A 12,098-nucleotide genomic window follows, 5' to 3' on the forward strand; every position below is an offset into this window, starting at 1 on the left:
ACTTCACCACACGCAGAGAAGTCCTATTAGTATTCTTGGAAAGTCGGGGGTAATCATCAGTAGGACTTTTTGCACTAGTAAAAAAATCTGCTTTTCAAAATAAAATACGATGTCTAATTTATACTATACCTTTAATTTCTCCAAGGAGTTCACTTGTGTTTAATCTTTCCATTTTCTCCTTCCAGTCTTTAGAAAGTAACTTTTCTACACAAGATGAATCTATGAAAACAAGAGGGGAGAGAAAGTGTTAATAAAAACTTAAAAGTTTGTGAAATCAACATGCAGATATTTTAAGCTGCTGCACAATAAAATAAGTATTTTGCATTGAACAATCTAACTTCCTGCACAACTTCCGCGTCATACCATCTGCTGCCGTTGTACTTGCATCCAATCAGAAGCCATGCTTTGGTTTCCGAACGTTTTGGAAGTCGAACGGACTTCCAGAATGGATTTTGTTTGACTTCTGAGGTACAGCTGTATTGTCCCTGGACCTGGCCTTACCCACTTAAAATGCACCCCCCCCCCACTGATTTGAATTACTGAAGGATCAATAAATCCCACATATAAAGGAGGAAAGGTCTGGGAAAACACTGTGATGGGGGAAGATGTCATATGAATGCCCCTATGTTAACAGGGAGACACACTGATGTGAATCCACATTTTGCTCCAGTGTGGACAAATCCCAAGGGTTACGTGTTGCCATTTTATCACAATAAAAGTTACAGTACAACCTTTATACAAGTTTTGGTTGCAACACTGTAGAAGTGTCTTTGGAAGGACAGCACAGCTTATGCATCCCTGCACCCCCAAGTAATATTTTAGTAGGGAAAGCCAATATACTAATTATATCCTTTCAAAAAAGAGCAAAATTAAGAAGCACTAAGTTGTAATAGACAGCATTAAAATACTTGATACACAATAAAACAAATAATTTAATTTTAACAATTACAAGCCTTTATTATTTTTATGAGTTTTGGCCAGATAATAGAAGAATCAACAAATAACCACCAATTATCAATAGAACATTATAATTTGTCCTTTTCTGTGATATCATCAGTTTAAAAAGCTGCATCTCTTGTGCCCTGCCAAAAACGAAGAACGCTGGCTTTATATTGATATTTACAGAAAGTTAACAATAAAATATTTAAAGTAGGATGCATTTGCCCCGTTTATGACAATACAGTATTAGAGCAAAATGAATCAAGGAACAAAAAGATATGCCTGATTTTTAAGGCACCTTTTATGCAGTTGTATTTTAAAAACTTATATAAATAGAGATGCATTAAACACACACACACGAATGGCAATGAATATTTATTTATTTATTTATTTATTTATTTATTTAGCTAGCTAGCTCTCTTCTCTTGATAACATATACAAAACAAAGCTTTCTTTTCTTTTATCAACAAATGGAAAATGTCTGAAAACATCTTGACAGCTCAGCTGTGATATATCGCCCTATATCATGTTGTGGCCAATGAAAGAACAATCCAAATCTTTGAGGTTAGGCAAGATCTGAAATCTCAGAAAACAGAAATAATATGAAGAAAGTGTAGGTTCTGCTAAAACTGCAGTGCTGGGAAGGAGCAACCTGAAAAATGCATAGTTGCCTAACCCAAAGATTATCTGTTGTCAAACAAATCAAGAACCTGTCCTTCTCCACTTTGAATTTGTAAGTTTCTATATGTACACAGAGGATTAGATCCAATGTTAGTAGACCACTGGAATAAAGAGTCTTAAGGTACTTATTAAGTCTATGGATTTCAAGGGTCTACTCTCGAGTATGGCTAACATTGGATACACCATAGTTTGATTAGGAGAAGAAATTACAAAATCCAGTAGGAGTGTCAAGGGAGCAATCCAGAGGAAATAAAACAGATGGTCCAATTAAATCAATGGGACTTGATAAACAGTTGGGAAAAAGTATGTTCCAGGCAGACTGAACATTTTCGAGTTTCTGCTAAGCACAAACGACCAAAAGTTACACCTTACATAATCTCTAAAGAATGTGTGAGCATTTTTCAAGATGCTGGACACAATGGAGGGAGCATTAGTTCCACAAAAATAAATAAATAAAGCCCAATATATTTAGAGCTGGGTTCCTACAGCCGACCATTTCTGTCCATTCCTACAGGAGCAAAGCATCCCTGGCCACAAGGGCTTCCCTGTTTATTTAAAAGGAGCTGGGGGGTCCATTGCAGTAAATGTGGAAAGGCCCTCATGCATTAGTGGTATGCAAAAAATGGAATGCTGAGAGAACTCTGGGTTGGTATCTATATAGAAATTATCATTGTGTTAATAACAATTAGTACTTTATAGTTATTTATAATTTATAGTAATTTGGTGTTATCCTGATTACTATGAATTGAAAATGGTTACAGTTTGAAATGCTGTGTAGTATGGTTTCTCTAACTGTACAGGTCACTGATCACTTTTTAATGTATTGTAAATTGTTTGTGGCCATTAACAAAGGGCAGTCTATAAATGAAATTACAGTGGTGCCTCGCAAGACGAAATTAATCCATTCCGCAAGTCTCTTCGTCTTGCGGTTTTTTCGTCTTGCAAAGCATGGCTATTAGCGGCTTAGTGGCTATTAACGGCTTAGCGGCTATTAACGGCTTAGTGGCTTAGGGGCTTTAAGAAAAAGGAAACAAACTCGCAAGAACTCGCAAGACGTTTTGTCTTGCGAAGCAAGCCCATAGGGAAATTCGTCTTGCGGAACGACTCAAAAAACGGAAAACTCTTTCGTCTTGCGCGTTTTTCGTCTTGCGAGGCATTCGTCTTGCGAGGTACCACTGTATTAATAAGAAGAATACTGTGATGAGTTGAGGGGGGCTAGACCCTCCTAAATGTGTCATGATTTAGTAAAAGTGAGAACTGATTAAGCTTTGATTAATTTTGCCCAATGTGGAAAGCCCCTGGATTTAGCTATGCTAATGAGCCAAGCCAGCTCAGCAGAGTTAACTGGATGGGACATTAGCAGGGGACAAAGGGCAGTGATGGCCCATCAAGGAAACCATCACAACCAGGCAAATGGGGGCGGGGGCCTTCTTCCCTGGGTGCTAGTGAGCAAAGGCCAAGTTGAGGGTTTCAGCTCTAAATGAGCTGAATGAGCGTGACGGAGGTCCTTGGACTCAGTAATCAGAAGGAGAAGAAGGGGCAGAACTCCAAATGAGCTGGGGATGACAGGCTGAAACAAAGAGACACAGAGGATGGCTTCCCCCCCCCCTCCTTTGAATCCAATGCTGCCCTCAGCGGGGAAGCCAGATCCTCACAGGATGTGAATGTTCTGCAATCCCTCCATCTAGGTGCAGGTTGTATATCTGCATAAATAAAACCACATATAATAAAGATACCACAGTCGCTGTGTCTTATTCCCAAAAGGAAAAACAAACCCTGGGTAAGTGCCTAGAACCCCTGGAATCTTGTACCACTCATGGAGATTAGGGTGGTGTGTAACAGTACTGGTAAAATCGTAGCTGTCAACGTTTTCCTTTTCTTGTGAGGAATCCTATTCAGAATAAGGGAATTTCCTTAAAAAAGGGAAACGTTGACAGCTATGGTAAAATTGGAACTATGACCCCATTTCAAAGTGACTACAAAAACCATGCACTCTCCAACATAATGGATTCCTGTTTATAAATATTTCTTGATTCTATGCCATGGGCGAATGTATCATTTTTGTATGTGCTTGGTGTAACAAGCCCATCTGTGCCAGTAAATGCTAAAGGTAAAGGACCCCTGGACCATTAAGTCCAATCAAAGGCGACTATGGGATACGGCGCTCATCTTACTTCAGGCCAAGGGAGCCAGCATTTGTCCACAGACAGCTTTCCGAATCATGTGGCCAGCATGACTAAACTGCTTCAGGCGCAATGGAACACCATGACAGAAACCAGAGTGCACAGAAATGCCATTTACCTTCCCACCACAGCGGTACCTATTTATCTACTTGCACTGCTAGGTTGGCAGAAGCTGGGACAGAGCAATGGAAGCTCACCCCATCATGCAGATTCGAACCGCCGACTTTCCAATCAGCAAGCTCAAGTGTCTCAGTGGTTTAGACCACAGCGCCACCCGTGTCCCTGTCTGTGCTACAACATGGGTTTATTTAAAAACTCCCTGACCTATAAGCTGTAGTATTATCAAGAAACTGATCTGAATTTGGAAATCTGCTATCAAAAATCCTACCCACTGTAAGGAGAGCTTTGCTGGATTGGGTCAATGACCAATCTACACCAGCACTCTGTTCTCACAGTGACTTGCCAAATGCCTATGGAAAGCCGGCAAGCAAGACTTGAGTGGAGCAGTCCTCTCCCAAGTTATGATTCCCAGCAACTTGCATTCAGAGGCAAACCTCCTCTAACAGTCGAAGCACTGCATAGTTATTGCGGTTAGCAGCCACTGACAGTCTTAGCCTCCAAATGAAGCAGAGCTCAGATTCCTAACAAAGCAGAGTTTAGACATGCACATGTACACCACGTTTCTTCTGAGTGTTTATGATTGTCTATAAATTATTCTTTCTGTGGAACAATGAGATAAGACTTGCCTCCTTTATTAGTAAGCTCTGGCCCTCTTTGAGTAGCTTTTTACGATTAAAAGTGTACTGAAGTTTTCTTTTTTAGTGACAACAGAAACAAAACAGCCAAAACAAACAAACAAAACCTCTGAAAATTATGGCAAAGAAAAGCTATGCCTATTGCCAATACTCAATTTTATCTCTAACTACACAGAACCCAGTACATATTCTTAGTACCAGATGACCAGGTGCCTAATCCCCAAGCTAGAAAGCAAAGCATGGTAGGGAGGGTTCTGTGGTAATGAGGTCATGCCCTCGAACATTTTCCTTAAAACCTGAGTGAAATCCCATATTGCACACACTCAGAAGGCATCTTCATTACTGTTTCACAGGCCTATTTAACCTAATTGTGAATGTCTCTTTAACAGGAAATAATGGTACTAAGGTTCAACTCTTAATGAATGTGTGAAGTAGAACGTGATTAAATAAGTTGTCAAATCCTAGCCTTACAAGGACTTTGAAAGGTAACTAAAATGAACACTAGGCTGGAGAAGCACTAGCTTAAGTACCTTAGCTTAAGGTACTGATCTGCAGTTCATGTGCACATGTAAGAAAACCCACAGTGACTAATGATTTGTTGCTATGAGAACTTTGGTTGGGAAATGGGTTTGAAGTGTAAGAAATAAATAGCATCAGAAGAAAACCCCAAAAGCTTGTATATGTGATCATCTTCTTTATTGCTGAGCTCATCCATGTGTGCTGGTACAATTTTATGCAATTGCTGATTTTAAGGTGTTAAGACGACACCGTCTCAGGGCGGCATCACTGGGAAGAGAAAGGGGAAGTGATAAAAAAATAAAAATGAGAAACCCCCAAATTCACTACAATGCTTTTTAAGAGATAATGTGAGCTCCAGGTTTAAAAAAAGAAAGATGAAAAGCATGTCTCTGTGATCAGAGGGCATGATGAAAACAATTAACATTTATCCACTGAGTAATCAATCAGTTTTGGAATGGAAAGAATCTCTGACTGCCAATGAAGAACAAGTGTGCTGGCTATCACAGGCAAGGTCTTAAGTTCTTCTGACTAAATCAAAGTCATCTTGATCCTATCAAGGGTTGGTTTCTCCCGCACGCCACCCCCCTCATCCACTACAATCCCAATCTTGTGACCTTCAACAAGTGAGGAAGCCCAGTTCTACCTTTTCTGAGTACTATGACCTTCCAGTGGCCTGCATCCATCTACATAGGGTTCCTCCACCCCCAGGTTATTTTTAATTTACTGAAGTAGCCCTCACATTACTTTCTTTGACATACAGATATGAAGAATGCATTCATGCCATGTGTGTGTTTTGCTTTTTATGGTAAAAGTCAGACATAAAAGAAAGCCTAAATGTGTGCGTGCCGTAGCAAAACTTCAAAGCCCTGACTGTCAGACATTATTATTTCAAATCAGCTCTGACTTTTTGAGACTCAATAAAACACTATAGTACACAGTGGCATATTTATAACATCCATATCAATGGTAAGTGTGATCAACTGTCTTACTCTCACTGCTTTGAGAAGCCCACTTTCTTTCTTTCTTTCTTTTATAATAAGCTTCTTTCAAAACATGTTGTAACAATACTGTAAGCTGATAATTATTGCTGATATGAGTTCTAAAACATGACTTGTTTTGCATACAATCATTTCCTTATCCAGGTGGTACACAGTGACAGAAGACAAAAGCACATTTATTTATTAATAATGATGGCAAATGTATGGTAGATTTATAAGCAATAAATAGATATTATTCAGGAAAACATTTCAATCACATTGACTTGTTTATTTGTTTTTGTCTTAGTACATATAAAATATATTAGAGTATCAGGAGAAGTCTGGGTGGGAAACAAGGGAATTCTAACTACATCTAAAACACAAGCAATGATTTTAATACATGAATAACCCTCAATAGATTAACATTTGTAGTACAAAAACAATGAAGTCTTGCCTATTTTTAACACCTGATAACTGTCATAATACAACAAAATACAACAGAATGCAGAACAATCATTATATTTTCAAACAGACAGAGATTGTTGCAGTTTCCCTTCTTTTTAGGAGACCATCATTGAAGGCCCAATTCCCATATTAATTATGCCACATCAATTTCAGATGGTGAATATTTTATGTGAATGCACCATTACGTGACTGGAGGTGCTGATTTGCCACAGTGGAGTGAACTCCAGCAGATTTCCCCCAGACATGATTAATACTATGTCTCATTCAATGGAAACACAGCAAAATGGAGCATGGTCATACCAGCTCTGGGCAACTTTACCCCCCACAAAACTTTACAAAACGATATCACTTAGGTGACTAGCCAGCAACAAAGCAGCAGCAGCAGCAACCATTAGACCATACTATGTGCATAGTGCTCTGCCATACATACTTAGGATGCATAGCTTCTTATATCTGACTCATACTTAGGATGCATGGCTTCTTAAATCAGCTCAGTCCTCAGTATAGTTAAGCTAAACTATCTACCACAAAGACAGCCAATGTGAACCCTCCAGATGTTGTTGGACTCAAATTACCATCAGCCCCAACTGGCACGGCTAATGTTAGGAAAGATGGGTGTTATAGTCCAACAGTATCTGGACGGTACCACTTTCTGTTTGCCTGAGTTCATTTGGGGGGTTTGCACCGCACCAAAAGTGCAGTACTACAGGGGGGAGAGGACTCAGTGCCATGGAGGCATCCAATACCGCTGTAGAGATTGCTGTGCGAGAAACATTACTGCCAGTGACGTTGCCACCAGCAATAGGCAACATAAGGCCACAAAAAAGGAAGTTATGAGTGTAGAACGGGATCCCAAACTAATATCTATCCAAGAGATTAGAATGCCACATGTCACATTAACTGTATTGTTTTGATAGACACTAAACATATGAAGGGGACGCGGGTGGCGCTGTGGGTAAAAGCCTCAGCGCCTAGTGCTTGCCGATCGAAAGGTCGGCGGTTCGTATCCCCACGGCGGGGTGCGCTCCCGCTGCTCGGTCCCAGCGCCTGCCAACCTAGCAGTTTGAAAGCACCCCCGGGTGCAAGTAGATAAATAGGGACCGCTTACTAGCGGGAAGGTAAACGGCATTTCCGTGTGCGGCTCTGGCTTGTCAGAGCAGCGATGTCACGCTGGCCACGTGACCCGGAAGTGTCTCCGGACAGCGCTGGCCCCCGGCCTCTTGAGTGAGATGGGTGCACAACCCTAGAGTCTGTCAAGACTGGCCCGTACAGGCAGGGGTACCTTTACCTTTACCTTTTAAACATATGAAGGATGCGTGCATGGTGAATTTTCAAAACAGGAGACAAATAATTGAGGTTCAAAAGATAATGGCTCCAGTGAATTTGCTTCCTTATATAAAAAATTGAGTTAATGAAGGAGTGTGTTGCCTGTTCTAGCGAAACTATGAAGTCATGCATTATTAGGAAGTACTGATTAAAGAAGAAGAGGAGGAGGAGGAGGAGGAGGAAGAGGCTGGTCCAAAATATCTCACTAAATTGATGTGATTTCCCCCACTGCCTACGGCAGCACAGGCAGCCAAGGATAGCTGGGGGTCTGGAGACCCACCTAGTCTATCTGCTGTGGGATCAACTACTTGCACTGTTTTAATAAATGGCTTTATTTCAGTTTTTATAAAAACATAATGAAGAGCCGTCATACAATTCATCTCCATGTAGCTTACATATTCCAGCTCCCCACTACTAGATGCTGCTGCAACTGACCCAAACAGCTGTGGTAGGACCAGCAACAGAGACTGTGGGGGGCTAAAGTAGAGGGGGGTAGTGAGGTACATGGGTGCATGGTACAGAAGAGTTCTGGAGCTGGAACTAAATCAGCGTGGTTTTTCCTAACTGCAATTATTGTCAGTAAGCATATGTACCCAAGGCAGGGCCTTAAAACAAGAAATCTTCTGAATCTGCAGGTCCTAAGACATCTTTCCCTTGTTGGCGAAAAATATTTTCCCTTAAAATGGTAAAATTAGAACCGTTCAGAGCTTTGAGAGTTGCCTTAGACTTTTAATTAAAACTCTGTAAGCCCACTAAAAATAATTAGGCACTAAAAATGCATTCGTTTTACTCTGAATTCCACACATATTCCCAAACTATTACTAGCTCTCACTTGAAACTCTGGTCTTTCCAAATCCAAAGGCTGCGATATAAATACTGGCTGTTGCCAAGCTTGTAATCTAAGCTGAGCCTGACTGAGAAAAAGTGCTTGTGGGCTACACCAAGAAATCCCAGAATGGTTTGCTTTAAAAAAAAAAAGCGAATCTCTTGTGAAAACTTCAGTGCACATAGATAAAATACCACACACTGCCTATGTACCCTCCCCCCCCCCATCTTGTTTCCATCTCGACATACAGGGAGAGCCTAAGATTCAGCCCTGACCTTTATTACTTTAATTTATTTATTAAAAAACAAAACCTTTCACCTTTCAGATGTTTTTGTTCTCCTAAAATAGCTCATACAATGCTATATTCCTCTTTATTTTTAGCAGAGAAAGAAGAGAAAGCATGCTTTTCCCATACAGCAAGGCACAGATATAAACATCAACACAGATGCTCTGTGAGAGAGAGCTGGGCTTCTCAGGCACTTGATCATTAAGGAATGCACCAACTGTTTTAGATAATCTTGTGCCAGCTCAAATTCTGCTCCACACTCCCCTCTGGGAGTGGTCAGTCTTGTCCTGCTCCTAATTTTTCATTTTCCTCACTCCTCCAGGCTTTTCCCCCCCTTCTTCACGTCAAGAATAGAGGGGGAAGGGGTGCACTGTGCAGCAAAGAAAAGAAAGGAAAAGAAAAGAAAGGAAAAGAAAAGAAAAGAACATACTTCCCCAAACAGAGCAAAACTTTGAGACAATTAACCCTCCCTTCTTCTTTCAGATAAATTACTAAGTATCAAATGCAATCTGTTTCCTTTGTTTACTCAATATGAACGATTTGTAAATGACTCAAGGATAAAATTCAGAAAATGTCGTTTTAAATTAGAACCATTATAAACATGCTAATGATTGCTCAACTAAAACATGCAGGATCAGTGTGAATAAATACATTTAGTTCCCTGAGAAAATACAGTTGTATTGCCACAGAACTATTTGGACATTATATGATTTACTCCCAGAAAATGTTGATTCCATGAGCATTGTACCAGGCAAAATCCATTGGGAGCTTTCCAAAATGTCAGCACAACTGCTTAGATTCACCGTCTTGGCACATTAACAGGCCAAAATTATATTTTGAACCTGTCAAAACAAAATGTACATTTCATTCTTCTCCTTTATCTTCCATTATGGAATGAATTTGTATATTATATTTCCCTTATTCACTTAAATGCATCCTCCTGAACTATTTACCTAACAGTGTTGATAAGCAGCACTATTTCACATAACCACCATTTTCCTCCCAAGAGAAAACTTAATTCCCATTATTTAATTTCCAGAGTAACCTGTAATGTTGGAGAAATGTAGCCTCAGAATTCACAAAACAGCAATCAATGATACTTGGATAAAAAGAGGGCACAATTTACTAGCAATTCTTGAGCAGATGAATACATGAATTGACACTTTCAGCAAGTACTGTGCATCTAATTGCTCTTTCCTATCATATATCATATTTCTTAAGGTACAGTAACCAAAAGAATTTATAGTATCTCCTATTTTAAGAAGCCAGCATGCTTACTGAGTCCTTAAAGATTCAGCTATATCCATTGTTTCTTTTAATAAATAGATATTAACTTCCATGATGACACAATATAGTTTACGTCTATGAAAGGCAACATAAACTGGTTCATGTTATTTTTTATTGCCATCGGCTCTGCACTAGGATTTATGCTCTTTCAATTATTTGTCACTTTTTCACAAAATGTCTCAAAGCAACTTACAATGTAAAAACAAAAGAAGTAAAAAAAAATTACACATATAGGCATTGTTGCAATCAACCATGGAATTATTTTCTAAGAAGATAAATTTAATAATTCAAACAGTGGATTATTCTCTTCTTCTGAAACAATAAAACTCACATCGTAGGGGGTTTCCCTAGAAATATTAAGCCTCCCCCCACCTTTTTACTGTAAGTGTGGCACAACCAATATGTTTACATATTTTAAGATCTTATGTTACCATGCTACCCATGGCATGCCAACAGCTGGTGAGAACATGCTCATTTCAGCAGCACGGGCTCAGAAAGATGTGGGGTATACTCATTCCACCACACCTCTCAATACACCTCCCAAGAGAAGTGGCTTATGATTGGTCCGGGTTCTCTGCGCTCCCTGTGATTATCCTAGAGTCACAAGGTCTACAGATATATTGGTATTATGTCAAACATTTCCAACACTGGCTGCCCAAGAGAAGTTGAGGATCCCATGATTGGCTGAAAGTTATAGTGGAATGATCCCAGAATGACAGGGTGGCGGTCCTTTTCCTCTTGGAGTGCACATTCACAAAATCTTAAAAAGCTGAGCAGGAAACACACACATCATCATCATCATGGTGCACCCCAGGGTTCTGACAAAGGGAAACTTAAAAGGCTAGGAAACACACTAAATAAAAATACACAACCAGGTATCAGGAAATATAATTCTTAATGTTTGGAAGAAACCCATCACCCACCTCCCACAAATAATACCTTAAAAATATAAAAACACTTACTATGAAAAAGAATGCCTAAAGTGGGGATCCTGCCAAAGGTTTCCTTTTGTATGTTAAAATATACAAAGGACAACATAATAAGCTCTTGATTTGAAATTACTTCAAATGAGGATAAGAAAGAATGAAAACAATAGCTACAATCTCATCTTTGTTTATAGTTTTTCAAGGTCTCGTCAGCTCATAAGTGGAGTTCTTACCAGAACACCCTGGCAAAATTATCCCTTCACCTCTTCTGAAAAGTAGACATGGTTTCAAGTGCCAGGACATTATTATAGCACTGCAGAAAAAAACTGCTTGCTATTAAGGTAAATGCTGCAGGCTTTGAGGTGCATCATTACAGAACCTGAGGTATAAAAGGAAAAAAGGACGACTGCCTTTTAGAACTCAGAATTTGGTCCTTTTAAGATTACTTCTCACATTGAAATGCACAGGTGTCTTTCATAATTCTCAGGAATCATGACAACATATACATATGAAGATAATGCCAAAACTGTCACATACTCTAATAAAGACAAGACATGCATGTGTCACAAGTGGGAATCTGAGCTTGAGAACTGTGCTCAGTAAATGCTATGCCTATGGCTGACATTTTGCTGCCTGAGGCAAAGGACAGGATTGCCATCCCCCTCATCATTCCAGAATGCAGAAGCCCAGCAGACTGGCAGCTGAGACAGCATCTTAGTATGCACCTAAGAGCAGCAGGCTAGCTCAGGGGGCACAAGGTAGACCACATGACGTACACAGATCTCTCTACCAGCACTTCATTGCCACTCACACTCTGCTCTGCCTGCCGCTTGCCTGATTGTCAATTCAAGCAAATGCTCAGTGCAACATCAGGATGCAAGCAACACATGGCCAGAGTCATGGCCAGGGCTGCCTGCCTCTCTGCCTG

The 12,098-nt window shown here is 40.0% G+C and overlaps 1 protein-coding gene across 14 annotated transcripts in view; it reads right to left on the minus strand.

Moving 5' to 3' along the window:
- SOX6 (SRY-box transcription factor 6) overlaps positions 1-12,098 on the minus strand; it is a 449,606-nt gene that overhangs the window by 184,709 nt on the left and 252,799 nt on the right. For all 14 annotated transcript variants that reach the window (XM_081204706.1, XM_081204709.1, XM_081204708.1 and 11 more), the window contains one exon: positions 130-219. In XM_081204706.1, the coding sequence (XP_081060832.1) occupies positions 130-219 (90 nt within the window). The remainder of the gene's footprint in view (positions 1-129; positions 220-12,098) is intronic.

This window comes from Podarcis bocagei (genome assembly GCF_964188305.1).
Source record: "Podarcis bocagei genome assembly, chromosome: 1".
Lineage (NCBI taxonomy): Eukaryota > Metazoa > Chordata > Lepidosauria > Squamata > Lacertidae > Podarcis > Podarcis bocagei.